The 10145-nt window shown below is 35.0% G+C and overlaps 1 protein-coding gene across 1 annotated transcript; it reads right to left on the bottom strand.

Annotated features, from left to right (window-relative positions):
* Window positions 1-4135: 4135 nt before the first annotated feature.
* fabp2 (fatty acid binding protein 2, intestinal) lies at window positions 4136-7002 on the bottom strand. The gene is made up of 4 exons (XM_037765499.1): window positions 6847-7002; window positions 5848-6020; window positions 4659-4766; window positions 4136-4358 (listed from the first exon to the last, which is right to left on the bottom strand). The coding sequence occupies exons 1-4, from the start codon at window positions 6911-6913 to the stop codon at window positions 4308-4310; spliced, it is 399 nt and encodes a 132-aa protein (XP_037621427.1). The 5' UTR covers window positions 6914-7002; the 3' UTR covers window positions 4136-4307.
* Between the last annotated feature and the right edge of the window lie 3143 nt (window positions 7003-10145).

Consider the following 10145-nt stretch of genomic DNA (forward strand, 5'->3'; position numbering starts at 1 on the left):
TTAACTTTTACAGCCCTAATAATAACTGAAAGATTCACTTATTAAATGTGCACGCATGTGTGTCTGTTTGTGTGCCTGGAAAAAGAAGCTGATAATTGGTTTTCCTCATGCAGCCATGATCCATTGTTTTCAGTCAGGGCCTGTTTCACAATAGATCTTTTCGTCCTGTGTCACATAACGTCACCCTTGGCATTGCAATCAATCCATATCTTTTATCTTGTGCTGAATATGCGGGGACAGAACCTAATTAGACTGTATTGCATCAACACTCAAGAACAAAGGAGAACTTTCCCCATTATGTCACTGGTTTTATCTGATAAGTTACTGGCTGATGTGGCCTGATGTGTTGGAACTGTATGCCTCACTGAATCCTCTTGTCATACCTCTGTGTGTGGTTGGGATTTGGCCTGACATTACTGTTGAATTGAGTTGTTGGTGCTTCAGTGAATGCTTCATGACTTGTGTAAGTACAGATCAATTTAAAGAAACATGTCAAATCTGTCTACACTTTATATTTTTGTAGATAATATATATTTATTTTTATTCATTGTTGAATAAAGTTTAAATTATTGTATCACTCTCAAATGAGTCACTTCACTGTGTATGTTTTTAACCCTTGAACAGGCCCCTACTTGAAAATGACATGCCCAAAAATGAAAAGAGCGTATCTCTGCAACTACAAGGTCTATTTGAATAATCTTGGTATCATAATGAAGGTAACACTTGTGCAGAGGTGCAAGCATCATTATATATGTAACTGGGTCAGATTAAATGAAGATGAAATAGCTAGCTACCTGTCTCCAAAAATTGGTGGTTCTTGATTTAATTTACCTTTATTATTGTTTTTATTACCCAATGGTTAAACCTACAGTGTGTATCTGTGTCTACCCCTTCTAGCAGTGAGAGTAATTACAAAAACACTGATGAAATGTGCTTATGCACGCTGACTGACTGGTCTCACATAGCCAGCAGCCCCTCACAGCTCACAAAACATCGGCACAAATTTCCAAATTTATTTGGTTAAACCAGGGGTCAGCAACCTTTACTATCAAAAAAGCCATTTTAGGCAAAAAGTAAATAAATAAATCTGTCTGGAGCCGCAAAATATTTGAGCATTGTGATGAAGGTAACGCAGTTTGTAGTTTAAGTATATAGTATATGTCAAGTCAAACTGAAGTTTCGGAAAATTAAGATTTATAAATATTAATAAATAGAAATTAATAAATTAATAAATAGAAATTAAGAAAATAATATAAATAGAAAAATAGAAAATAAATAAATCAGAAAGTAATTTGTAAATTAGTAAGTCCAGTAGCAAAACTGAGTGCTCAGTGAGTAAAGCAGAGGGAGGGAAATAATTAATCAAATTACGCCCGGAGTTTATAAAAGCAACACTCCTCAGTGCCACAGGGAAAAGGGTCCTGAAAATATAGCAGAGCGCTAACCAGCAGGGCTTTCATTTAAACCAGGACTGCAATCTGCAGTAAAACTATGTGCGAAAAAGGACATCTACAAAGTGTGAGAGGCAGCCGGTAAGGATACTGAATCACAGAATGAGAGACATGATATGAACTCAAAAGTAATTATAAAATATAAGATACTTTGTGCTTAATTAAATAATTAAAAATAGTAATTAAATAAAATAATATAATGCACATATGTATGTATATGTATATATGTATATGTGTGTGTGGGGGGATATGTGTATATATATGTATATATATATATATATATATATGTATGTATGTATGTATGTATATATATACATATATATATATTACCTTTATGTTAAGGCTTATTTGTATTTGACATGAGACATTTAATGGGAGTGCGTGTATTAACTTAAATAAGGAGTAATGAATTTTGCATAGTCTCTCTTTGTTCTTATTTATACTTATTTTGTAATAATGTGAATATTTTCTTTTCTGTATTTTTTCTATTTGAAAGGTTTTTCACCTAACGCCTAATGGCTAATGGCTAATCACTAAATGGAATGGATAATAATTCCAAAGTGAAATGAACCTGCAACTCAACCTAAAAAATAAAGGAGAGAAAAAGGAAAAGCTGTTTCATTGAGTGGATTCCAGTTAAAATCTTACAGTGGATGTTTCAGTCTCTTTCAAGTTTGGACACCGCACATATTTAAACAATAACTTGACAGTATATAAGTCCAATGCAGTGAGGGCCCAAGTGCAAATGTACTGCGGAGTATTAGGGCCACATTGAGGGAAAAAATTCTGAGATTTCTGGAATAAAGTCATAATATTACGATTTTTTATAGTCATAATATTACGAGAAAAAAAGTCATAACTTTATGAGAAAAAAAGTCGTAATGTTACGAGAATAAAGTCATAACTTTACGAGAAAAAAAGTCGTAATATTACGAGAATAAAGTCGTGACTTTACAAGGAAAAAATAAAATAACACGTAAAATTACTGCTTTATAATATTAGGTCTTTATTCTCATAATACTGCGACTTTTTTCTCTCAAACTTCTGACTTTATTATCGTAATATTACGACTTTTTTTCTCGTAAACCTATGACTTTATTCTCATAATATTACGACTTTATTCTCGAAATCTCAGATTTATTTATTTTTTCCTCAATGTGGCCCTATAATACTCTGTCGTACCGTCGAGCCTCAGGTTGCTGGCCCCTGGGTTAAACTGATCACACATTGGAAATCTAAATGGGCACTTTCTCGTCTGGAAAAAAAACAAAAACTTAAAACTTAATAGCAGCAAAGGCTTAAAACCAGCTTTTTGACAAGTAAAGGATGAAAACCATGGATGTAAAATAATGTCACTTCCGGTCTAGTTCAGGTGTCTGTACAGTAAATGTAAACAGAGAAGAAGAAGTAGAGGTTTGAACCGGAAACAGAACAAGCCGGCTAATATTTAACTTAAGGTACAGAGAGAAGTCTTCAGGGTTTGTTTAAACTGGGCACGTTTTCATTCTACTTCATGTCAGCTAGTATTGGCCATGTGTCTTGGTGTCTGGAGATGATGACGAGGAGTGTGAATATATATATATACATATATATAATATGTGAGAAGACTTGGACAGAAACAGCTCGTCATCACTCAGGTGAGTTAATTGTTCACTACGTCACAACTAGTCAGTACAGGTGTGTCCGTCATCTATTTATTTAGCGCATCAACTCTTATTAGACGAAGACAAAAGAACGCAGCCACATGTGGCTCTTTAGCTCCTCTCCAGGCTCCCTGTGGGTTTTTAAAAAACATTAGTGGAAATGAACACCTGCTTTTTAGTTTATTTATCCTTGTTGTAGGTCTGTGGGACGACAGAGTATTATAGGGCCACATTGAGGAAAAATCAATCAATCTGAGATTTCAAGAATAAAGTCATAATATTATGAGAATTAAGTAATAATATTAGTATATGTATAGTAGTAGTAATTTTATGTGTTATTTTCTTTTTTTCTTGTTAAGTTATGACTTTATTCTCGTAATATGACTTTTTTTCCTCGTAAAGTTATGAATTTATTCTGGTAATATTATGACTTTTTCTCATAAAGTTATGACTTTATTCTGGTAATATTATGACTTTTTTCTCGTAAAGTTAGGACTTTATTCTTGTAACATTATGAATTTTTTTCTCATAAAGTTATGACTTTATTCTCATATTACGACTTTTTTCTCATAAAGTTATGACTTTATTCTGGTAATATTATGACTTTTTTCTCATAAAGTTATGACTTTATTCTGGTAATATTATGACTTTTTTCTCATAAAGTTATGACTTTATTCTCGTAACATTATGAAATTTTGTCTCATAAAGTTATGACTTTATTCTGGTAACATTATGACATTTTTTCTCATAAAGTTATGACTTTATTCTCTTAACATTATGACATTTTTTCTCATAAAGTTATGACTTTATTCTCTTAACATTATGACTTTTTTCTCGTAAAGTTATGACTTTATTTTCAAAATCTCAGATTTGTTTTGCCCTCAATGTGGCCCCAATCCTCACTGCAAATGTTTTGTGGCTCCAGACAGTTTTTTTTTGTTTGCCTTAAATGGTTCTTTTGATAGTAAAGGTTGCTGACCCCTGGCCTATGTGAATGGAAACACGGTTAGAAAATGAGATAAAAATAAAACAGAAGAAATGGTCAGTCACAGTATTGCTTTATTACTGCAAGTATCAAAATCCGGTGCAATTAAAATCTGTTTCATATACTAAACAGGTATAGTGCATTTTTTATTGAGTTATTATGTTGTAAGTAGGCTAGTTGATAATTCAACACAATACTGTATGTAATCATGAAGTCAGTCAGTTTGGTCTAACACTTCTTGAAAACCCTCTTCGCGTCCACACCTTCATAGTTGTAGCTCTGTTGAGGAAAGATCATGTCAGATATGGTTATTATAGCCTTTAACTTCATAGTCTCTGACTAATAATGAAATTCTGCATTTGAGGTCCTTATCCATAACATATATGTAAATCGGTTTATGAGATTTTGACTTGAGTATCCTATGTATGTTTAAATTACAGTATCTTGTAACAATATAAAATAACCTGTATCCCAACTCAACCTAATGTCAGCACCATAACGGCTTCCCAAGTGCTTGATATAAAATGTGGATTTTAGTGCCCTTTGTATTTGTAGGCTATAGATAAAAATTCACCCCACCTGTATGAGTTCATCTCCCTGGACGATTCTGGTTGTTGTCAGATTCTTTCCGTTGTCCTTTCTGGTGAAGATCCCCTTCAACATGTCTCCCTCCAAAGCCCACGAGCCCTGCGAGGTCAAACATGAAACTTATTCATAACAAGGTGGGAAAAGTTTTTGCAGAAGGTTGACAGTTTTATGGCTGGGACTCTTTGTGGTAGTGAGTTAAATCAACTGGGCACAAAGGTTACCACAATAAAAGTCAAAAGTCAAGCCTTGAGCTAACAAATGAACTCCCCTTTCCAAAATGACGTTTTTTCAAGTGTGCTATTAGTATACTTCTTTTGAACTTAAAATAAGAGTGTGTACTTTCAGTTTAATTCATATGTACTTATCAGAGATATACTTAACATAAGTATACTTGGCTCATACTGACAAGTATACTTAAAAGTTTAAGTATACTTGACTTATACTGACAAGTACACTTAAAAGTTTAAGTATACTTGACTTATACTGACAAGTATACTTAAAAATCTATGTATACTTGGCTGATACTGACAAGTATACAGAAAGGTCTAAGTATACTTGACTTATACTGACAAGTATACTGAAAAGTTTATGTATACTTGGCTTACAGGCCTACTTAGTTAATCATTTGATCAAGATATACTTAAGGTATAATTAAGTATTCTTGCCTTATAGGCCTACAGAAAAGAATACTTTTTGATAGAGTAGCCTATTAAAGTGTGTGAGTTTGTAAAAGGATATTTTGATATGAATTTACTTCAATTCATCAAGTTTTTGGATTATCCGTTCACCGTAGAGGCACACGAGAGCAACACATTATATAATTTTTTTTTAATCTCATCACAAATCATCAAGTCAGATAGCAAAAGGAGCAAGTCTCTTTATGTAATACATAAATCATTGGCTAAGTACTATAAGTTAAAGTATACAAATTATACTTTAATGAACTAAAATGCTCACTTGATGCTCACAAGTAATTTTTTGCAAGTCCAAGTCAAGTTTCAAGTCTTCTCTTTTTTGCAGCTCAAGGGTTCAAAGTCTAAAGTGATTGAAATGCTCAGCTCATCTCAAAGTGTTTAGAACTAAACAAATGACTAAAATTTAGGTAATTGGAGACACAATTGAGTCTATTCTTGTAAAGGTCAGTTTATGGGTAATTATAAAGAGTAATGATTTTGCTTACTGATACTTCTGTTCCATCTGCGAGGCTGTACTCGAAGGTGACCCCCAGGGTGAAGTCTATTTCCAGGTTGCGGAAATTGCTGCTCTCCTTGATATGGAACTTGTCTCCAGTCTGTGCGATGGTTATCTTGAGGCCGTCGTGAGAGGCCAGCTTCCTCTTCACCATGTTAACTCCTATCAACAGATACGTAAAAATATGTTCAATAGGCTCAGACAATCAGAGGAAGTGTGTCAGGAGTTAATCACTTTTCAAGTGCAGGTAGTTCCTTTGTTTATGTATGTATAGAGGGTAAGTATGTACAAAAGACAAAAATCACAAACATGAATCATTATGCTGCCAAGCATTTGAAACTCCAGTATTTGGTCTTCTATTTAAGCATTTAAAGACTATAATACTAATAACATGACACTTGCACACATTTAAAAAATATATATATAATACATTTCAATCAAATAAAACATTTGCATGGTTATGAGTTTGCTGCATTCAACATTTTGAAATAACTATCTTCATTAAATTAACACTTTATCAGTGCTTTATCAAGTGCGTTTTCAGATGTTGATTATAGAGCTGCAACGATGAATCGATTAGTCGTCAACTATTGAACTAATCGTCAGCTATTTTTTTAAGAAAAAAAAGTCAAAATTCGCTGATTCCACTTCTTAAATGTGACTATTTTCTGGTTTCTTTACTCTTCTATGACAGTGAACTGAATATCTTTGAGTAGTGGACAAAATAAGACATTCCAGGATGTCATTTTGGGCTTTGGGAAACACTGATTTTTCACCATTTTCTGACATTTTATAGACCAAACAATTAATCCATTAATCAAGAAAATAATCAACAATTAATAATTGTTAGTTGCAGCCCTACTTGATTATATTCTGGTCATCTTATTGACAGTGAGAATAGTCAGAGTAATGAGACACACTGTGATTTTTCTATACCAATACATCCACACATTTAAGAAAGCTACAGCTACAGTCTGACATCACTCACCCATTTTTTCCATGAATTTGTCGTAGTTGTCATTGTGATCAATTTTCCAGTTACCGTCGAAGGTCATGGTTGCTGTGAGGGTGAGCTAGACAACTCTGCAGCGAGGAGTGTCTTACTCAAAGTCTGCCTCGCCTTTTAAACCACGAACCCTCTTATCGCCTCATCTAATCTCAGTGCTGATGTGGCCGTTTAAAGCTCATATTTACTCAACGCAATATCCATCGATGCAGCTGATTGGGCAATTCCATGTTCCTGAACTGAACATGCCATACTGAATAAACAATACTGTATGCCTTTAGATTATTGGAATGGTTGACATCCTGTTTTACCTGTTTCTCTGTTTACAAAGGGTGTTGGTTCAGGAATTCAGTGCAGAAATGCAGCAGCTGTGCATGCAGCAAATATAACCAACATACAGTATATTTTTAAATTTAACTTGAAACACATTCATGTTTTTAATGGATTTTTTTTAAGTAAAGACCAAAAAATAACTAAACAAACCAGTTGAAGCATATGTGAATACCATTTTTCCACAACTTTAAATTTGACTGATGTCTCTCATGTAATTTTGCCAAACCTCTTATCGCTCAGCCAAGATATTACCACACTACATGTAATTGCCTTGTAAAAATACAGTGGTGATCATTGTGGTTGATGATGTGTTTCCACCTTTGACCATAATGTGGCCATCGTTGATAAACGAGACCTTTGATATTGAAAGTTAATATTAAACAAACACGATTATTGCATGCTATTAAGACACAGCAAACTGAATATAATGCCTTTTATAGTCTTTCTGGATAAACATAAATCTCATGCGAATGAGAAAATGATTTTTGTCGGGTGTCTTGTGTTTTTGAGTTGGGGATATCCTGTATGCTGTATTTAAAGGAACAGTGTGTAACATTTCGGGGGATCTATTAGCAGAAATGGAATATAATATTCATAACTATGTTTTCATTAGTGTATAATCACCTAACACTAAGAATCGTTGTGTTTTCGCTATTTTTTATCTGTTCAAAATGTGTATGTTTCTACAGCAGTTGGTGGTTTCACGTTTTCACTAGGGCTGTCAATCGATTCAAATAGTTAATCGCGATTAATCACAAATTAATCACACTTTTTTTATCTGTTCAAAATGTACCTTAAAGGGAGATTTGTCAAGTATTTGATACTCTTATCAACATGGGGGTGGGCAAAATATGCTGCTTCATGCAAATGATTGCATATATTTATTTTTGGAAATCAATTAACAACACAAAACAATGACAAATATTGTCCAGAAACCCTCACAGGTACTGCATTTAGCATAAAAAAAATGCTCAAATCATAACATGTTAAACTGCAGCCCAACAGGCAACAACAGCTGTCAGTGTGTCAGTGTGCTGACTTGACTATGACTTACCCCAAACTGCATGTGATTATCATAAAGTATGCATGTCTGTAAAGGGGAGACTCGTGGGTACCCATAGAACCCATTTTCATTCACATATCTTGAGGTCAGAGGTCAAGGGACCCCTTTGAAAATGGCCTCCTTTAGCCTCCTTCACAACCATCGCTGGTACCAATTGATTCGTTAGGTTTTCATATGATGTCAGTATCTTCACTCTAGCTTTAAAACTGAGCCTTCTACGACCTAAAAATCGCAAGTTGCGTTAAAGAAATTAGTGCCCCTTAAAAAGGAATTTGCGTTAACGCATTAATATCACTTTATCTTTGACAGCCCTAGTTTTTTTTTTACGCTATACCACCAGCCGCCATCTGACTTCCGTTGCCCCTAAAGTATTGTTATTATGGTAAGGATGGCGAAAAACACAATTTAGTGACTATAAACTAATTGGAGTGTCAAAAAAGGCCAATATGGGCAGAGAGGTAACGCAGCAAAAATGCACATGAAAAAGTATTTCTTAAACCTCCCCACCAAGTCTCACAAAGGGATGAATAAAACATGCACATGTCGATTTTCTTTCTTATCTCAGTTTCATCTTAATTTGCAGCTCAAGAGACCTTTGCCTGACATTCTCTTTCACCTCAATGAATCTGCCTCTTATCACACGAAAGACCTTTCTACTATGACTGCAGTGATGAAATTGACAGGTGAGCTTGAGACAACCCTGTTAAAGCTAATCTTTAACACAATTATATCCCCCAATGTTTTATGCTAGTTGTAGTATCAGTTGTAACAGTACATGGTGTCTAAGAGGAGGCTGTATGTCTATGAAAGCTGTTGCACCCTGTGGATCCAACATTTTACAATCTGTGAAGGTTTCTTTGTAGCATGAATCCAAGCATAAGGGGTTTTGGGCTAGAAGCAGTTTGAATAGCCAGGATAAATCTGGAAGGGGATTCCACCCTTATTACCAACACTGAGGGGCTCTCGAGCTCTGTGGCCATTAGATCAGATTGTGGTTGGATTGAGAACATATTACTCTGCTTTTAGAATCGCTACACCGGTTATCCATTTGTTATTGGATTCATTTTAAAGGAACAGTGTGTAACATTTCGGGGGATCTATTAGCAGAAATGGAATATAATATTCATACCTATGTTTTCATTAGTGTATAATCACCCAAAACTAAGAATTGTTGTGTGTTCGTTAGCTTAGAATGAGCCCTTCATATCTACATTGGGTGCGGGTCCTCTTCACGGAGTCTACCATGTTGCTCCGCCATGTTTCTACAGTAGCCCAGAACGAACAAACCAAACACTGGCTCTAGAGAGAGTCTTTCATGTTTTAACGTTACCTGAAGGCCACCGTAGTTCACCGACACACTCGTGAAACTGTAACATGAGCCGCAGAGTGTAAAACCGTGGTACCGCCATCCGCCGTCTGACTTCCGTTGCTCCTAAAGTAGTGTTATTATGGTAAGGATGTCCTCTGAGCGAGGTGAACGGCGTTACCATAATTTTGCACTCTGCGGCTCACATTACCGCAGTCTTGGAAAGGGAGGAGTGAGCAGAGTGGTACTCAGATGGTTGCAATCTGCAACCACACCACTAGATGCCACCAACACACTGTCCCTTTTAAATAAATTACCTGTTTAGACTATTGCAGGTCTTCATAAGGATGGAATGGCATGAATAATTCTCTGTAACGGCTATAATATTTCACACACAGGATCAATATATCAAGTAAAAAAAGTGTTTTGTATACACTTTGTAATAACCTCAAGCCTTACAAAGCATCAACTAATATGCCATCTCTCATAACTAACACAAGTTTGCACCCACTTTGTCGAAACCCCCACTGTATATTTTAAGCAATATGTGTAAAAATGAAAAACTCTGCTTTAGTGACA

This window comes from Sebastes umbrosus, chromosome 3 (genome assembly GCF_015220745.1).
Source record: "Sebastes umbrosus isolate fSebUmb1 chromosome 3, fSebUmb1.pri, whole genome shotgun sequence".
Taxonomy (NCBI): Eukaryota; Metazoa; Chordata; class Actinopteri; order Perciformes; family Sebastidae; genus Sebastes; species Sebastes umbrosus.